The 19260-nt window shown below is 50.6% G+C and overlaps 2 protein-coding genes across 2 annotated transcripts in view; one reads left to right on the top strand and one right to left on the bottom strand.

Annotated features, from left to right (window-relative positions):
- LOC122380480 (epidermal growth factor receptor substrate 15-like 1) overlaps positions 1 to 19260 on the top strand; it is a 31147-nt gene that overhangs the window by 3152 nt on the left and 8735 nt on the right. The window contains exons 5-8 of the mRNA XM_043363666.1: positions 81 to 191; positions 1587 to 1727; positions 5106 to 5290; positions 5793 to 5970. Coding sequence (XP_043219601.1) covers positions 81 to 191; positions 1587 to 1727; positions 5106 to 5290; positions 5793 to 5970 — 615 coding nt within the window. The remainder of the gene's footprint in view (positions 1 to 80; positions 192 to 1586; positions 1728 to 5105; positions 5291 to 5792; positions 5971 to 19260) is intronic.
- Positions 6431 to 18848, bottom strand: LOC122380481 (Ig-like V-type domain-containing protein FAM187A). The gene is made up of 10 exons (XM_043363667.1): positions 18507 to 18848; positions 18101 to 18205; positions 17740 to 17896; positions 17077 to 17323; positions 16672 to 16791; positions 14891 to 14987; positions 9364 to 9485; positions 8418 to 8596; positions 7486 to 7638; positions 6431 to 7091 (listed from the first exon to the last, which is right to left on the bottom strand). Exons 1-10 carry the CDS (start codon positions 18679 to 18681, stop codon positions 6881 to 6883), a joined length of 1566 nt encoding a protein of 521 aa, XP_043219602.1. The 5' UTR covers positions 18682 to 18848; the 3' UTR covers positions 6431 to 6880.

Here is a 19260-nt window from a genome sequence, read left to right as displayed (position 1 = left end):
GCTTCAAAAATATCCACGCCATGCACTACAAGACAACAGCGTCCATGCTTCCTGACCCCGCCGTAATTCCGCTCCTGCAGGTGCGGGAGGTGCTGCTGAACTCGAAGCTGCCGATGGACACCCTCGGCAGGATATGGGACCTCTCCGACATGGACAAGGACGGCTTCCTCGACAGGGACGAGTTCACCATCGTAAGTATAGAGATTTGACACTGGCAAGTTGCAATTCATGGCAGGGGGTATGATCCTCCGACTAGTATTCATTTGGTTGAGGCTTCAGTTTATTGCCGTAACGTTATCGGCCTTTTATCGTAGAATAAGATATCATTAACTGAAAGTTTGCTTAAAACTGCCCAGTTGACCGTTAACCCGCGTCCGGCTGGGGGTCCTGGATTTCCACGCCCTGCTGGGGGGGGGGGGGGTGTTTGAACACCCTCCCTTGTAACTCGGCTCCTGGGCCACGTAGCGATACGCGGAAGGCGGCGTTCGAAAGAGCGTCAAAAATAATGACGAAATCACTTCGGTCAATTTTTTGGTCAGGTCAAAGGTCAGGTCACCAGAGGTCATTGAAGGCAAAATTTCGCCGATTTCCAGGTCGAATGTCGCGCCGCGGTAAAGCGCATTCGAAAGCCCTATTAAAGCCCTTTCTGAGTAATTCTCTCAGATTTGACCTAACGTCAACGGTTTTGCCTGCAGGAGGCAAAAACTGCAAAAATAACCGATTTTTTCGGAAACAGTTTTTCTGCAATAACTTTTGACTCAAGCCTTGTACGAGCTTACTTTTACCGGCATTGTGTTCCTCTCGTCAAGACGCATCGAATGAACTATAACTTGACCTTGAAAGGTCAACTTGAAAATTTGACCTCAGGCCAAGGTCATGACTTGACCGGAAAGGGTCATGTTGCATATCAGTCGATCTTATCGTCGAGCTGAACACATCTAAGGCGTTTTCATCGCTCTAGCATGCCTCTATCAAAAGTTATTTGCGAAAAACTGTTAGATACCATTCGTGACCTAAGATGACCTAAGGGCATACACAAGGGTCACGGACACCATTTTCATGTTCAGTGTGTCTAAACCACTTGTAATTCGGTGTTTGGGAGTGTTTATAATGTCTTTTGTCCAAAAGAGGCGCATTTCAATTTTCTCCCATTGACTTATAATGGGGAGGTCGCAAAATTGACCTGACCTTAGGTCATCGATATCAAAATTCTGAGATATACATTTTGTATATGCTATTGCTCTTAGCAATCGCTGAAAGTTCCAAAGCGATCGGTCACTCGGTGTAGCTATGACAGACATTGAAACTTTTTATGAGGTGAGGTCACTTCAAGTGACCTGGTGACCTGACCTTGAATGACCTTGGTCTGAAATTTTCACAACATGTGTAGAATTGATGTATGATAAGGTGTACCAAAAACTAACTTTTTAAACTTTTTGAGATATTCGCGAAAAACCGCAAGGGGTGTTCAAACACCCCCCCCCCCCCCCAGCAGGGCGCGGGTTAAATGGATCATCTATGTACTCCACGCGAAGTACTGCAGGTCCCACTAATGCCCTCTGCTGATGACGCGCATTACCCTGCAGGCAATGCACCTGGTGTACCGGGCGCTGGCCAAGTGTCCCGTACCCGCCACACTGCCTCCCGAAATGATACCGGCCGCAAAGGCGCGGGGCTCACTGGGCTCAATGCCTGACCTGCTGCCGACTTCCGACGGAATTATCAAGGTAGGGATAAGACCTTAGACAGACTCATCAAGTTAGTGATACCATACTATCGTAATGACCTCAGTGTTCCGACAGACTTCTAAAGGTAGGGATTATACGGAGAGGGGCAGCGCTGCGGGCCGGTGGGCACGCCTCAGCTGAGTACCGCCAGCTCAACCGTGAGGTGCGCTCTGCTATACGTGCGGACAACCGGCAGCACATATCCGATAGGATTCGCAGCGACGGCCCCAGCTCCCTCTGGCGACACATGCGTCACCTCATTACCGATGGGCGACCAAACCGGGGTGTGCTTCCAGCTGTCACCCCTGACGCCATTAACGATTATTTTGTCGGCGTCGGCCCGCGGGTAGCCGCGGAGGTGGCTGCACTGGGTCCCGCCCGTGAGGTGCCGGTGCGGCTGCCGCGGGTGGGCGCCTGCGCTTTCACCCTTCAGCCCATCACGCTTAGTCATTTACATCTAGTCATTTTTAGTATGCGCAACTCTTCCGCTAGTGGCACTGATAGTCTTTGTATGCGTACTTTTAAACTCTCTTTTAGCATCATCGGTCCTGTTTTATTGCACATCATTAACTCCAGCATCATTCTTAACGAGGTACCGTCATCCTGGAAGCACGCCCTGGTACGGGGACCCGCAGTTGCTACTGTACACGAACCCCAAGTCTAACCGTCTGTCCTGTCCAGTAACAACCGATAACATTGATATCGACTGCTGGTCCCTGTACAAGAGCAGCTGAGGTTTCCTGTGAGTACCCTCTGACAGCTTATCGTTGTTCCCTGTGAGGGTGCTGGGACAATTTACTCAGGGTCGCTGTACAGTAGCAACTGCGGGTCCCTGTACATCCAATTCACAAGTCTGGGAACACCGACGATCCTTCAAACTTCCGTCCTATATCAATCCTTCCTGTCATCGCGAAGGTAGTGGAGAAGGTGGTGCAGCTCCAGCTGTACGACTACCTCGCATCCAACCATCTCCTCTCCCAATCCCAACACGGATTCAGGCCCCAACACTCTACCGAGACAGCCCTCATTAACGTCACCGAAATGGCGCAAAATGACCTCGTAGTCGGCGCGCCCCTAACCCCCAACAAACAAACAAACAAACGTCACCGACCGCGCGCTTCACGCAATGGATCAAAGTCAAATCTCGCTTCTCTGCCTCATCGATTTGAGTCGCTGCTTCGATGTCATCGATCATGCCAAATTACTGTCCAAGCTGCAGCTTTACTGCATCGACACCTCCTGGTTCTCCAGCTACCTGTCCGGCCATACACAGAGCGTCAGCCTTTCTCCAACACTTATCTCCCAGTCTCGTCCAATTACCAAAGGCGTGTTCCAAGGTTCCTCTCTCGGCCCTCTTCTCTTCACGGTTTTTTTTCGAACGACCTCAGCCTGCATGCCGCCGGCGCCTGCGTCACGCAGTACGCCGACGACACGCAGGTTCTCGTCTCTGGCAGAAAAAAACGCCTTTCCAGCCTTGATCGGTGACATGGAGGCGGCCCTTCAATCCCTGGACGCGTACTTTCGGTCCAATGGACTGAAAGTCAACGAGGCGAAATTTGAGCTCCTCCCTATCGGCACTCGGCAAAATCTACGAAACCTTCCCAGTTCCCCCCTTCTCTGTAAAATTTCGGAGTACAGCTCTCCTTCCCGGCTACGAGGCGAAAAATCTTGGTATCACTTTCGACCGTCATCTTTCGTGGGATTTGCACGTATCACAGCTGTCTCGGAAGTGCGTAGGGATCCTGACCGCCATCTCTCACCTACGTCACTACCTACCCCCCCGGATCCCTTCCTATCATCGTCTCAGCCCTAGTCTTCTCGCACATCCGCTATGGTTTGGCAGTGTACGGCAACGGTTCTGGCAACCATTCAAAAAATTTCAACTATGCAGCCCGCATCGTTTCTGGAAAGCGTAAATTTGACCATATATCCGCCGTGCGAGAAGACCTGGGCTGGCTGTGTTCCCAAGACCTGGTCGTCCATCACACCCTCACACTGCTTCATAAGGTCCGTCAGACTGGGCAGCCCGAGTCTCTGGCTGCTCGGTTCTGCACGAACCGCGAACGGCCCAACCATGTGCGCAGCACTCGCAGTGACAACCTGCTGAGTCTCCCTGACATACGCGGCACGGCGGCGGGAAAGCGGCAGTTTACATACCGTGCCGCAGAGCTGTACAATGCTCTCCCCGCCGCCTTTACTGATCTGACCGTCACCGAGTTTAGAAACCAGCTGAAACGTCGACTGACGTCTGGTGCGGACGAAGTGTGATATGTATGCATATGTATGTGCATTGTGTTGTGTGCTTTTATCGTGATTTTTAAGCATTTTTTATGTCATAGCATGATGTTCTTTTACCCACTTCATCACCATCTTTTATTGACTCAGTGCCAAGAATAGCCTCTTTGACTTCGGTCATAGATAGGGGACGGCCACTACGAAGTAAATAAATAAATAAATAAATAAATAAATAAATAAATAAATAAAGCCGTACCAACATTCGATGGGCGCATCAAGTCAGTGTTGGGACTTCGGGTACCGCGACACTGACCATCGAGCTTTGGCAGATTCTTCGAGGAAGCGGAGAGGAAAAGGACGTTCGAGAATCGTGTTTTGATCGTGGTTTGTTTTGCCTAGTGTGTCTACCGTTTGCAGTCCTACTGAGTGTTGGCCCGGCCTGTGATATCCAGTCCTGCCTCAGCTATGATTGGCGTCTGATCACTATAGTAGGTATCTGGTGGTATTGGTGTTTGACGTCTGACTGTATCTGTAGCGTTTGCCAGCAATTTGCGCAGCTCTCGGGCTTCGATACCCCTAGTCCAGCCCGTGTGAGCGGTATCCTGTATCCGGTGGCACTAGCGTTTGACTATGTCTGTATCGTTCTCCAGCCGATCGCTCGGCCGTCGCCCTCTCCAGTCCAGCCCGCGTGGGTGGTGTCTGTATCCGGTGGTAACTGGTGTCTGACTGTATTCTGTACCGTTTTCCAGCCGATCGCTCGGCCGTCGCCCTCTCCAGTCCAGCCCGTCTGGGTGGTGTCTGTATCCGGTGGTAACTGGTGTCTGACTGTATTCTGTACCGTTTTCCAGCCGATCGCTCGGCCGTCGCCCTCTCCAGTCCAGCCCGTCTGGGTGGTGTCTATATCCGGTGGTAACTGGTGTCTGACTGTATTCTGTATCGTTCTCCAGCCGATCGCTCGGCCGTCGCCCTCTCCAGTCCAGCCCGTCTGGGTGGTGTCTATATCCGGTGGTACTGGTGTCTGACTGTATTCTGTACCGTTTTCCAGCCGATAGCGCGGCCCTCGCCCTCTCCAGTCCAGCCCGTCTGGGTGGTGTCTGTATCCGGTGGTACTGGTGTCTGACTGTATTCTGTACCGTTTTCCAGCCGATCGCTCGGCCGTCGCCCTCTCCAGTCCAGCCCGTCTGGGTGGTGTCTGCCGCCGACAAGACCCGGGCAGACGCCATGTTCACAGCCGCGGACCAGGACCAGGATGGCTTCGTCTCCGGCGCCGAAATCAAGGACATCTTCCTCAAGTCGGGCGTGGCACAGCTAGCACTCGCACACATATGGTAAGTCGGTAGTAACCGCGGTTGCATGCTGCTCCTAGCTACATTTAGTGAGATCAGTGATGGGTCCTGTTATATAGGGTGTACATGGAAAGGTCTTTTGGTCTGCCAATTTGTTATTCGTGAAAGCATGCTTTATGTGTAAAAGAAACACTGATACTGATGCCATTTTCCTTGACGAATAACAAATTTTGAGGTGTAGCTTTCATTTCGACGTCGCAATTCGCGTGGGACATTCCTTGCTCATTATGTATCCATGTACGGAATGTTGACATTCTTTCAACGGCGGCTGAACTTGTTTTGCTAGACATGGGGTGCTACATCGACGCTGCATAATGTCTAGTAAGTCTACGTGTTTTCGTGTTCCAGTGCTTCATGGCATCGCTACCTACACTGTCTGATTCGTCATCAGCTACGAATTCGTGCGATTACACTCCGCGCGTTTAACCATCGCCTTATCCCGTAGCGGATTCTCTCACCGTCTCATCTCCTGTCCATTTTCCAGGAACCTGTGTGACATGAAGCAGACTGGAAAGCTGAACCGGGAGCAGTTCGCTCTGGCGCTGTACCTGATACAGCAGAAGCTGAACGGCGCTGAACTGCCGGCGGCGCTGACGCCAGAGATGGTTCCGCCCACCATGCGGCCAAAGCCGGGCCAGGAGGCGCCGCAACCACCCCCACAGGTCAGTCGGAGTGAACCCTCCCCCCCCTCCGCGCTGCCCCCGCCGCCACAGGTCAGTCCGAGACTCGAGTGAACCCTCCCCCTGCCGCCCCCCCCCCCCCCCCGCCGGCTCCATGACGCGTCACTCCGAGCGAACCCTCCCCGCCTGCGGCCCCCAGCCGCCGGCGTTGTGGCGTGCATGATAATCAGGACGGTGATGGGATTATCCGGATAACGCTTCAGGCGCACTATCGCGTACTCGCGAAACGGGCGAGAGTGGAGAGGGGCGGTGTGATCTGAATTAACGAGGGCCCCAGTGTTGGCGGGGCTAAACGGATTGATTCAGTCGTTATAGACCGATCTACTCTGAAGTTGAGAGGTGATCTTTGGAGTGGACCGATAGTAAGTGTTCACCACAGGATGATGTAGGGACGGATGAAAGAAACCACGAGTACCGTGTGATTGTTCATATTGTGGGATCGCTTTCACGTTAGTATTCGCTCTTCACAGGACAGTCGTATCACGGTTATAGGATGTTTGTGGGCTGCTATCACCCTACATATCCACACACCCACACACATTTGCTATTTATATTTCTAAAAGGTCGTGTATGAATGTCATGACGTGCATGGCTCATGAATCACGATGTCGATGCAGACTACATAGTGAATGTGTAGCAGTTACAGAAACTTAATCAGTCACTGAAGCAATAATAACGCTCAGACAGCTTTCTGGGAACGAGACGAACTGCGCATGATAAAATATTTGTACATTACAAGTATGTAGATCTTCGAAAGGAAATAATCTGCTATTTTCCTTCATTCACTCTGTTATAAAATTTACTTCATTGTTCGAATCACAGCACACAGCAAACACTTAAGATTGCATTACGATTCACATAGAATCGATTCATTTCACACATTGTCGTTTCGTCACGTTTTCGCGATAATCATCTTGGGTTTCTTTTTGCCTCCTCCGCAGCGCTTGTAGCAGGACTTGGCGCACATGCATAGAATGCCAACGCCGATTGCGGCGGCTAGCACGCTGATCCCTATGACCACGATGTACTCCTTGTACTTGAAGTAGATGTTGTACTCGACCACCAGCTGCACAGAGGCCACCATGTTGTCCTTCTGCCAGCACCTGAGGGCGGGCCGGGGGCACACGAGGTGGTCACAGTACCAGTGGGCTGAATGGGCAGCTAATTGGTCTGGATACTCAGCTTCGTAGTTCTGTATTCAACTGGGGTTTGTGAAGAAAGCTGCGGGGTTTTTAATGATTGCCGTCCAGCACCGAGGACTTCACTGGTCCATTGGGCTCTACAAGAACTTAAAAACTCAACAACATAAACACTTTGTAATTGTGATGTTAATTTACCACGTGCCTTTCTTTTCATTCTTCGTTATTCTTCATTGATCCAACGATCTCTGATTCAGCACTTTACTTTAATTCCCACGATTCTCCCGCACTCAGTTCCGTCTGAAGTGCCGCTAATTTTATCATGCCCACTCCAACTTATCGGCCCTCAAGTGCTCACGTGTACAGTCCCGAGTCCTGGGAGGCAGCCTTCCTGATATGGATGACCTTGTTGATGTCGATGAACACCCGGCCGTGGGTCTCCCGCCGGTAGCCCACCGGGTCCAGGAGGCGGCTGCTCTTCTGCCACTGCACCACGGCGCTGTGATCTGACCTGGGGGTGAGGGGGAGGGGTCAGAGGGGAGTTGGCGTGGCCGCCGCCCGTGCATCGACGGCGCGGGAATCGATGGATATAACTACTAGTTGAAGGCGTGGCGCGGCAGCCTTTCCATGCACGGTGAATGTTTATTGCAGTGATTTCCTTTCATTGGAGCATGGATTTCTGGAGTTAGATCAATACATTTAGTTTTATGTTTAACTAAGCTCCTTTTTTGCAACAGTTGTATGAAAAGTGGAGGGCTGGCCGCCGAGTTGGGGTTGTTACAGCGCCACCAAGGTGAATGCTGCATTTCCATTGCAGTTGACATTGATTATCGAAATTTCAGTTTCCAAACCATACCGCTGATTACCAGCCAGCAGCAGGGTACAACGCCGAACTTTGCTAACTACCGATGCGTTGTTGTAAAAGCTAGTGCACCTCTCATGCTCTCTCCTCCCCTCGCCTATCCTCTCCCTCCCTCCCTCTCTCCCTCCCTCCATTCTCTCTCTCTCTCTCTCTCTCTCTCTCTCTCTCTCTCTCTCTCTCTCTCTCTCTCTCTCTCTCTCACTCTCTCACTCTCACTCTCACTCTCACTCTCACTCTCACTCTCACTCTCACTCTCACTCTCACTCTCACTCTCACTCTCACTCTCACTTTCACTCTCACTCTCACTCTCACTCTCACTCTCTCTCTCTCTCTCTCTCACTCTCTCTCTCTCTCTCTCTCTCTCTCTCTCTCTCTCTCTCTCTCTCTCTCTCTCTCTCTCTCTCTCTCTCTCTCTCTCTCTCTCTCACCCGCTGCAGACGATCCGGATCTTTTTCCCGGTGTTGGTGTAGACGGTACTGCGGCGCACATAGCTGGAGAGAGGCGCCTCCAGCCGCTCCACGATGCTACGGTTGTTCTTTTTCCAGATCTCTCGCACCGTTCCGTAGGCGTCTCGTACGATCCAGACTCGGGTGTTGGGACACGGCACCTGGCGGGGTGGGGAGGGGAGGGAGAGGCGTCGTGGTGGTGGAGCGGCTGTGTTTGGGGCAGTACAGAGAGGGAAGAGGAGGTAATAGTCTCAGGAGTGGCTGTAGGACAGCAGGGAGACTGGATAGGTAAGGGAAGAGAAATGTCACGATGTTCTGTGATGCATGGGATAAGGAAGTCACGGAGGTGGAACATAAAGCGTCGCGGTCGATGGGCCACGCTGTCACGGTGGTGTCGGTTCTAGGAACACTACAATCTGTCAGACCGGGCGTTGTGGCGGTGCTGGAATAGGGGTGTCTAGGCGCGATAGTTCTAAGTTGTTTCAGGAACTGGCACTGTCTGCTGCGATATTGACGGCGTCGTCTGTATGCTGCTATTCACGAGATTGAAACCCATAGTCTGTTTGATTAATGTTTTTGGACTGGAATTATCATAGCGGGAACATATTTCCATGTTTGCATTGGGCTGCCAAACTCGTATTCAAATATTTACATTCCGTTGTACGGCAAATGCACGACCGATATGTACGGCAAATGCACGACCGATGTAAGCACGCTACAAAATAGCTTTGGATTAACTTGTTTCAGATTAGAAGGCACTCGCTGTGTGGCTGCGGGTAACTGGCAGAAACGTGTCCTCTCTCTCTCTCTCTCTCTCTCTCTCTCTCTCTCTCTCTCTCTCTCTCTCTCTCTCTCTCTCTCTCTCTCTCTCTCTCTCTCTCTCTCTCTCTCTCTCTCTCTCCCCTCTCTTCTCCTCTCCGTCGGTTACCTTGCAGAATCGGACCTCTCTCTCGGCCCGCCTGTCGGCCACCGGTTGCAGCTCTCGCAGCTCGCTCGGTAGCAGTTTGGTCTCACAGGGCAGGCCCTGTGGAAACTGTTCGAACGCCGACTCTGCCGCGGAAAAGGACAGAGCTCTGGTGATCGGTACTGGCTAGTCGGACAAGCGAAACCTTGTAACCATTTGAGCTTTTCTTTGCGTGTGTTTTCTGAACACACGCCAAAGTTTTTAAGGTATTTTGCTCGACCAGCTGTAAATGAAGTTCCTTTTTCTTTTGTGGATGACGGAGTGAAAACACGCGAAATTGGCCGGGAGTCGGATTCTCACCACGTCGATAGTCTGATCACCAGTGTTATCGACTATCGATGATAGCGTCTGTTTGAGTGTACACCACGTGTCTACCAATATATATTAACACATGGTTTCCCGTGTGTAAATGGTTTTAACGCACGACGTGGATGGGTTGGAGCACGAGTGTGTTAATGCACGAGTGAAACGAGTGCATTAACGCACAAGTGCTCCATTCCATCCACGAGTGCGTTAAAACCATTTATGCACGGAAACCATGTGTTAAACTAATTAATACATGCTTAACGGTGCGAATTTGAATTAAAATTAAACTTAGTCTTCATCTTCATCTTCATCTTCGTGTTATCGGGGCAAGAGGCACGATGTCCTGTAGGGCCCGTTCTCGCCGATTTCCATAACTTCACTTAGTACTCAGTCTGTTACAGGAGTGGAGTACCAGATCGACTCCCAGTGTGCATCCAGCCTGTTCTTAAAGACGTTGACTGAGGGCGAATGTACAATTTCTGCTGGAAGCCCGTTCCAATCGTTAATACACCGCACAGAAAATGAATTCAGTCTGGCACGGCAGGTTGCACGAGGCTTCCGTAGTTTAAGTGTGTGACCCCGAGTTCGCCTTTCAGGATTCGTTGCCAGAAGCTCTGAAGGATCAGTATCAACGTGGCCGTGCAGCATCTTGTATGCGTGAATCATATCCATGCGTCTACGCCGATAGTACAGTGACGGGAGCTTCAGTCTCTTCAGCCTTTCAGGATATGGAAGGTGGCGGATGCTCACCACTAACCGGGTGGCTCTTCTTTGAACCCTTTCGACTGCCTTCTGATCAGCTCTATTGAACGGACCCCAAACAAGACTGCTGAACTCCAGGTGAGGCCGCACGAGAGATTTGAACAGAAGAGGCAGGGTAAATTCATCTAAAAAGGCGAAGGACCGGCGGATGACCGCAAGAACTTGAGACGCTTTGAAGACCGCCGTAGACGCTTGCTGTCGAAACTTCAAGATTGAGTCGACCTGCACACCCAGGTCTCTCTCGACTGACGTGTTTGTCAGTCTGTCCGACCCCATTTGAAATGAGTGGTGGTCCTTGGCTGCACCAACATGAAGCACTTTGCACTTATTCTCGTTAAATGGCAGCTGCCAAGTTCTAGACCATTCCACGAGGGCGTTCAGGTCTGCCTGCAATGTCCGCACATCATGTTCAGAAGAGATGCCTGAGAACAGCTTTGTGTCATCTGCGAACATTCGCACATTTGAAGTGACAGCATCTGGCAAGTCATTGACATAGAGCAAGAAGAGCAATGGGCCCAACACTGAGCCTTGGGGCACACCACTGCGCACAGGGACCAAATCTGACAGGTTTCCATATAGGGACACTTGCTGCATTCTGTCTTCCAGGAATGATTCAATCCAAGACAACACTCGGTCACCAATACCATAACAGCGCAGCTTGCCTATCAGTCTCTTGTGTGGGACGGAGTCGAACGCCTTTCGGAAGTCAAGGTAAATCACTTCGACCTCCGTCTTGTCCTCCAACAGGCGGCTCCATGAGTCTATAGAGTCAAGCAGTTGCGTATCACAAGATCGCTTCGGGCGGAAGCCATGTTGGTCCTTGGACAGCAGGTCATTTGACAGCAAATGGTCCATTAAACAATCACGAATGAGCGACTCGAGAATCTTACAGGGAACAGATGTGAGGCTGACAGGTCTATAGTTTCTTGGGTCTTCCTTTTCACCTTTCTTAAAGATTGGTATGACTTTACCGTGCTTCCAGTCTGCAGGAATAGACCCAGTTTCAAGCGATTTTCGGAACAGTAAGGTCAAGGGAAGGGAGAGAGGACCACTCAATTCCCTTAAAACGCGGGGGTGAATGTCATCAGCTCCTGGGGCACTATTGGGGTTCAGTGCTTTAAGCTTTTGCTTCACTGTGAAAAGGTTGACTGGTATATCGATCAGCGGCGGCCCTGTGTAACGGTTTGCTAGTTGTGGCACGACATCCGTTTTTTCAATAGTGAATGCGCCTGAGAAGACGTCATTCAGGAGCGAGGCCTTCTCTTTTTCCTCGCTAACAAGCTGGCCCTGGTCGTTTCTTAGATCACCAATACTTGATTTAACTTTACGGCGGCTGTTCACATATTTCCAAAAAGCCTTCGGGTTTTCTTTCATGTTTGCTGATATCTTAGCTTCAAAATCTTTCCTTAACTGGCGAGTCAATGTCCTAAGCTTATTTCTGCAAATCTTATATCTGCTATAGTCGATGGGGTCTTGCGTTCTCATGTACACTGATCACAGTACCTTCTTCTTCTTCTTGAGGTTTAGTGAACGGCTATTCATGTAAACGTTCTTTTTAGACTTGACGTTTCTTGCTTTGGGTATGCACTCACTCATCAGCGATTCAAGTTTGCTCCTAAACCACTCGTAACCCGCGTCTACACTCATGGTTGACAAACAGCTCCAGTCAACTGCATGTAGTTTTACACGCAAGGCCGTGAAGTCAGCGCGGTGAAAATTCCATTTCAAGCCGGCAGAAGAACATTTTTTGTTGTAACAGGCAATATCGCATTTCAGTAGCACATGATCACTCCTTCCTAATCCAGGACAATATTTGATCTTTGTTATCATATTCTCATCATTTGTAAACACCAAATCCAGTATACTAGGCCTACAACCCTCTCTAAATCTGGTAGGCTTGGTGACATGCTGGAACAGGAATGCATCCTGAACGGCAGACAAAAACTTGTTGGCAAAATGTGCTTCAGATGCGCTGCAAAAGTTGTTTTCCCAGTCAATCTGAGGAATGTTAAAATCCCCAACAATGAGCAGGTGAGTGTGCTTGAGAGAAATCGCATTTTGGAGTAAGCAAGACAAATCATCAACACTTCGATGGGGGTCGCCTGAGGGGCTGCGATAAATGCATCCGGCAAGTAGCACGTCATTGTTTTCCAAGCACAATTGTACCCAAAGTTGCTCTTTAAATCTTGAATCTGGAAAATGTACGTTGGAAACTTTCAGTCGATGATGAATATAGATGCATATGCCTCGAATGCCAAGGTAATTGGTATCATCAAAGTTGGTGTGCACTTCATAACCAGGCACAGAGAACAAGACAAGGGGCACTGACGACATCCGCACCTTCGGTAGCGCTTCAGTGATGAAAATGATATCGGGATCTTCACCACAAATAGTCATGCACAAATCATCCCTCTTGTTCAACAATTGGTCCGCATTTGTGTACCAAATACGTAGGCACCGAGTGCCCTCAGAGGCATTCTTCACGGGCAGTCACGCTTGCTGAGGTTCTGGAGGACAGCCATCAGACACCGTAACATCCAAAGATAACACACGGGAGGTATCGTTACGTGCTGATGCATCAGCTGGAACCAAGTCATGGGTTGCAGCCGACGACCGGACGACTGGCAAGGTAATGGATCTGGCACTGTCCCTTGCACTATCGAACCTCCGACCGGCTTGGGCATGTGAAACTGGCCTGTCATTGGAAATGATTCTCCCGTTGCGGATTACAAGGCTTTGTTCACCGGCTGCCCTGCGAGAGCGGAGCTCATCTCTCAACTTCCTAGAAGCCTCGCGCTCCACCTTAGTTTGGTCGGGGGAGAGGTATATGTTTCCCCATCGCACTGAATGGCGGAGCTGCGGGGCCATTTTCAGCAGTTCGTGCTTTATGTCCTCGTTCTCCAGCGTTACCACGAGCAGTCTGGGTTTGTCAGGGTTAGCCTTGCCGACCCGAAAGGATCTGGCCACGCTAACTCGTAGTCGAAAGGTTTCCTTGACCATCTCCAAAAATTGGTTGATGTCTTCCTGGGACCTCTGCTCCAAAGTTCCAGCCCTCGGCTCCGGGAGGTTGTGCAGGATGATGTTCTTTTTTCGCTTGTCTTTGTCGAAAAAATCGTCAACGACTTTGGCTATACTTGGGACGTCGTTTGGAGGTGTGGCAGAGAGTGGCAAGGCTGACAGCTTAGCGGACACTTCACTAATAACTTCGGAGCACGAACCTCTCACTATTTCGGCATAGGTACTTTCCTGTGACTTTTTCTCGCTTATGCATCCTTCAATCAGCTTCATTCGATCACCTGCGGCTTTTTCTTGTTGTTTTAGGATAGCAGTGTTTTCCAGAATAGCCTGGTGCATTTCCTTCATCTGACTCTCTACACTCGAGAATTGCGCATCCATCTTCTTTTCAATTGACACTTTTCCCTGCACAAGATTGCGGAAATCCTGCACGTGATCTTCACATTCCTCGCACAGCCAAAGGAGACCAAATCGAGTAATCGCTTTGTACGCCTCCTCCTCCAGGCCCTGGCAAGCTGGATGGTACCAGGTCATGCATATTTGGCATCTGATTGAACCAAAAACGTCGTTCGAAACCGATTTTCCGCAAGGCTTACCCTCGGATCCATTACAAATAACATTGCCCGTGACCTTTGGCACGCTTTTACTAGAGGGCAAGGCACCGGCTTTTTTGCCCTTTCTGTTCCTCTTACGCTTGTTCGCTACAACCCACTCTTCAAAGAATGGATCAAATCCTTCAATGAGTGAGGATGTCTCAGAATCTTCGCCAACAGAGTCGTTCATAATTCAGCTAATGGTATCTTGAAAACGAACAACTACTCTATTTAGCTGCACGAGCCTTCCTACGAAAATCAAGGGCACTTTGCCCTACTTTTACTGAGTTTTTTTAAACAAAGACTAGAAAAAAATCAACTTTTTGATGTAAGAATAAAGACTCATCTTATACTTATATGACACAAAAGTATGTTCCATAGCATCTACGTTAAATTAGGAACATGCTGATATATAATACATTAATGAAAACAAGCTATTATCGGCTAAAATCCAAGTTTTCTAGAGCACAGCAAAACACGTCTGCACACTTCAAGAGCTCCAGCGAAACTCAAAGTAGTCCATGACACTAAAAGGGCCTTTTATGGAATTCTTAGAATAAAGTCATTGACCCTTCTGAAAAACTTCAGTCGAGAAAGTCATCACTGCACGCGCGTGCACCAATTTAAATTGGTGCACGGCTACCTTCGAATTAACGCACGGTTAATCCCCAGTGAACGCACCGTAAAGTATGTATTAATCTCCATTTATCATTTGGGTCGTTACTGCTAATGGGTATTGTGTCGAATGGTGATGCACAAACCTCTGTCCCTCCTGCCCACCAGTGCAGTGCTTATGGCACTCCTTTGTTACTCACTGGCCACCAAGCTCTCCTCTCCGGGCTTGAGTCGTATCACTTTGTCGGCTTCTAGGGGCTGGACGAAGCACATGCCTGATCGAAACCTCTTCCCCACCTGCCGGAGAGAGGACGGTAATGAAGGTAGATGACACCATATGGTAGTGGATAAGATAACTGTTACAAAAGACAGTTGTTCAGTGGCTAGACCGCGGATACCCGAAGGGCAAATGAGTGTAGTGCGGTAGGCCGTCAGCAGTTCCCCAGGTAGTGATAACCCAGTTGACACACGGTAAAACCTTAGCTATAGGTATGTTTAGGATTGTATCATTCGGCGCCGGTAGAAACACTCAGTCTACTCAGTAGAAACACTAGGACGGCTCAGTATGCGGCGGTTCCCGACAATCACCGACAGCAGGCTACCACCATCCCACGCCCGTCTCGATCTGAATCCTACCGTCCAGCGTGCTATTGCCGGAGCTCGGTTCGCAGAGCTGCCTTATCACCGATCTTATATGGGATCTGTTTCCAACGAACGGCTTAGGATTGCAGAAGCCCTGTTGGAAGCGGCTGGTCCTTTTTTATCACCGTCAGCGAACTGTCTATTCTTATATCTGTGTTTTATGGGATTGGTTGTGCTGTAATATTATGTGTCCAATTACCTACAATATTGTTTAAAGTTTTTTTTGTTATGAACAAAACAAATCATCATTTTAACATTCAAGTCCACATTGTCAGCACTTTTCCGGTAAATTTTCCATGATATTTACGGTCCAGTTGGACGTGCCAGTTTAATTTCCGGGGTCTTCCGGTTCTCCAGCAGACAATTGCTCACAGTGACCCCGCGACCGATCCACAGCGTCCTCTCTGACCGGCCACGGCGGCCCCTGTGACTGGTCCCCAGCCGCCCCCGTGACCAGTCCACAGCGGCCCCAGTGGTCGGTCCACAGTGCCCCAGTGGTCGGTCCACGGCGGTGGTCCCTGTTATCGATCCACCTGTGCCCGGTGGCCGGTTCACGCAGCGTCGACCGATACCCCCGGTGACCCTGGGATGGATGGGGCCATTATTGGCGCCGAGTGAACCCTGGCTGCCGTGGGCCTCCTGGTGGTGTATGACATTAACCCCTGAGGGACGTAACTGACCCTTTGAGATCTTAACATTGTTGACCAAGTTCCAATATCGATCTGATTGATAGCAACGTATTTGATATCAGGTGATCTCACTGATTCTAGGCGATTCGTGACGAAGCCGTCAAGACGGACGATCTTGTGGTCTGATAGGCGGTTATTTTTTCGCCTGACATTGGTCGACTTCAGGTATTCGCTGTATCCAAGGCGCTCCGAAATCCAGAGCGTTCTTTTGGGAAGCTGAGTGGACGAATCAATGCGTCCACTATCTCGCTCCCCCGCTAATCAATTCTGTTCTGAAACCTTGGCATTTGACCCGATCAGTGGTCTGACCTTTTCCAGTTGTGCCTCATTTGGCTCACATCGACCCCTCCTCGACCCGTTCCCTCTCCGGTCCCGTGCCGGCCTACCAGGCGTCTGTCCTTGGTCAGTCAGTCGTGACACCATTCAGCGTCTCTCACCCTCCAGTAGCCCTTTTATGGCCTGAATGAGTGTGTGATCACTCCCGCGTGTGCCCATTTCCTCCCCGTGTAACCCTTCCCCAATTTGTATGTGACCCCTCCCACTTGTAACCCCTCCCCCAATTGTCACTCCTCCGTCGTAGAACCCTCATCCAGCATTTCCCACCCACGGTGTGACCATTGGTGAGCCCTCCCCCTGTGACCTGGCCTGACCCGGTCACAGCGGCTGCAGGACGACCACTGGCTCCAGTCGGTAAAGATGCGCAGGTTGTTCTCCTTCAGATCCACGGGCTCGGCGGGGTACGGTCCGGAGGGAGCGCTCGGACCGTGCACCTGTAGGGAGGAGAGAGGGATAGTGAGTGAGAGATAGGGAGGGCCGGTGCTGGCCAGGCCGACAAGTGGCAATCTCCAGCTCGTCCGAGTCGGAGCGCTCCTTGGAGAGCGCTTTTCGTCTGAGGTGGATATTGGCTACCGTTCGGAACACAATAGAGATGTCCGCGCTGAGCTTAGATACATTTTATTTGTTTGTGACAACGAATGGCGCACACGGTTGTATGGGTAGAATGACTTTGTCATGCGCAGGGAAGTACGCTGGGGATTGCGAGTGGCTCCACTTACCGTCTTCGGATGCAGAAACGGCACCACGTCGATGTTGTAGACGGCATGGATTGTGAAGTAGTTCTGACAGATGTAGATGCCGGAGTCGGAGGGCAGCGCGCCCTGAAGGGTCAGTTTCATACCGGGCGACACGATAAAATGGTCCATATCGACGGGTACGTCCTCTGTGACGGTCTGCTTGTAGAGCATCCGTCGCCAGATGCTGGCGTCGCCCCGGTTCGGGTACTGGCAGACCGGGCAATGGGCGCTGAGGGGAGGGGGAGGGACGAGGTCAGTGATGGGGACCGGAGCACAAGGCGCTGAGCGGCAGACGGCTCGGTCTACAAGAGGTCAGGATTGGGGCTCACTCGTGGGAGAGGAATGTCATGGTCCCGCTGGGGTGGATCGGGAACAGAAAGGGTTTTATTAGCTAGTTCGGTTTGCGAGCATTAGAACGGTGAACACTGAACGATCGCGTCGGCTGCTCGCCGACATCGGCAAATATTGGCTATGCTTTTACTATAGCACACTTTCGCATGACATGGATCTCGGTCACTTAATTGCAAAGACTGGCAAACACGCTGAAGGCTGACGTCGAGCAAGTCCTAGACTGTCACTACCGCGGACTGATATGTCTTACTTCTCCATGCCGACCTGACTCGCCCTGACCCGACCCGACCTGACCTGATGGTCGCCCCAGCCTTGATGACCAGCGCGGTGCTCTGGACCGTCTGTTTGGCTCGACGTTTCTCCGAGATGCATTTGTAGTACTTCCGGAAGTTGAGAATGTAGTCCCCCCGTTCTCGCTGGCTCAGCACAAACTTACGGATTTTGACCTGACCTGAGAAAGAGCCGACAACGTGTCTGATTTAGCCTTATTTAAGTTGTCAGGAACACTAAGCGCACTAAAACGGATCATGCCAACCACATATGATCGATAGACGTTGAATTATACAGTGGTATTGCTCGAAAGTTTGCTTTGTAGTTCGTTGGTTGTCCCAAACTTTTAATCAGAAGCGTCCCGGTTTGTCGACTGTTGACTGACCTGTCTCCGCCAGCCAAATTTGTTTTTCGAACTCCATCGGGTCCTCGGTTGTTTCGTCACTGTTCAGCTGCCCTCCAGTGAAAAAGTTGTTTATGACGCCCTGACCTGGAAGATTGTCAGACCGAGCTTAGGTGTTTTCATCTTTTTTATTTTTTCACCATGAGGAGACGCTTGGGAATCATATAAATCAGCAGTTTATGGCAGTTGTTAATAAATGAGCGGTTTTAATTGGATTGACCTCATCAACTGCTTATTGAGGAAAGGAACGTTCTCTATTTAACGGAAAATGATCACACTTCGTTAGTGAACAAACAGGAAAAGCTGTATCTCAGGTCGTATTACCGTGCGCATTTGGCTCGCAGAGCTCATTTGGATCGGTGGTGCTGGTATTTCTTAGTCCACTCACCGAGTTTGGTTTTGCCGGCCTTTTTGACCCAGTTGGTGATTGCGTCCAGCATGGGGTGGGCGTCGGTGGGCGCTGTCAGGACAGCCAGCAGTATTGTGACGGTCCAGAGCATCCGTGTGAGTTCCAGCGCCGGTGCTCCGGACATTTCCGAAGTCAGTGCCAGGTCAGACGCCATGGGTGGGGCGCGGATTCTTGACTAACATGCAGCAGTCGCCTCAGTCGATACGGTGGAGTCCGTCGGGTCGCTGATTTCCCAAGTTCTGGGAACGAATCGATCGTTGATGGCTATGATTCATAGTGAACTTTGAAGAATATCGCCTCAATACCCTGTCACCTCACTGCATTATCGTAAGGCCACTTGATATTTTGAAGTGATATATTTCGTGCTTTTAATATTGAAGGTCGGCGCATTGTAAGAATCCTATAAATTTTTAAACAGCGCCGTAGCGGAATATGTATTGTTACTTGTTTGAGGCGCTAGCAGGCAAACTGGTCACGAATGGAGGCGTACCCTGGACAGTGGGCGTCCAAGGTCGTCCTACCGCCGTGTTTTGGTCCGCCAGCTCCCTCCCGTGTTACTCGCCGGATGTGGCCGAGATAGACTGCGCCTCTGCGTCGATTTCGCTCGTTTCGCTCCGTTTTCGTCTGCTACTCCCCCGCGCGTGTGAACAGCGCTCGACGCCGGACAGGGCCCCTGCCGACGGACGGACGCCTTCTTCCTTCCTGTGCGATACTCGGTCTACACCGGATGGCC

The sequence above is a fragment of the Amphibalanus amphitrite genome, unplaced genomic scaffold, assembly GCF_019059575.1.
Source record: "Amphibalanus amphitrite isolate SeventyFive unplaced genomic scaffold, NRLGWU_Aamphi_draft 000098F_arrow, whole genome shotgun sequence".
Taxonomy (NCBI): Eukaryota; Metazoa; Arthropoda; class Thecostraca; order Balanomorpha; family Balanidae; genus Amphibalanus; species Amphibalanus amphitrite.
Note: the sequence above shows the minus strand (reverse complement) of the source record. Positions and strands in the feature narration are given on the sequence as shown.

What these genes read in the sequence shown, in the direction of transcription:
- LOC122380481 (XM_043363667.1), bottom strand. Translation starts at nt 18,681, where the DNA reads ATGGCGTCTGACCTGGCACTGACTTCGGAAATGTCCGGAGCACCGGCG. An exon ending in CCTGCAGCCGCTGTGACCGG is followed by an intron (nt 14,988 to 16,671) that starts GTCAGGCCAGGT and finishes TCTCTCCGGCAG; the next exon opens with GTGGGGAAGAGGTTTCGATC. An exon ending in ATCCGGATCGTCTGCAGCGG is followed by an intron (nt 7,639 to 8,417) that starts GTGAGAGAGAGA and finishes CCTCACCCCCAG; the next exon opens with GTCAGATCACAGCGCCGTGG.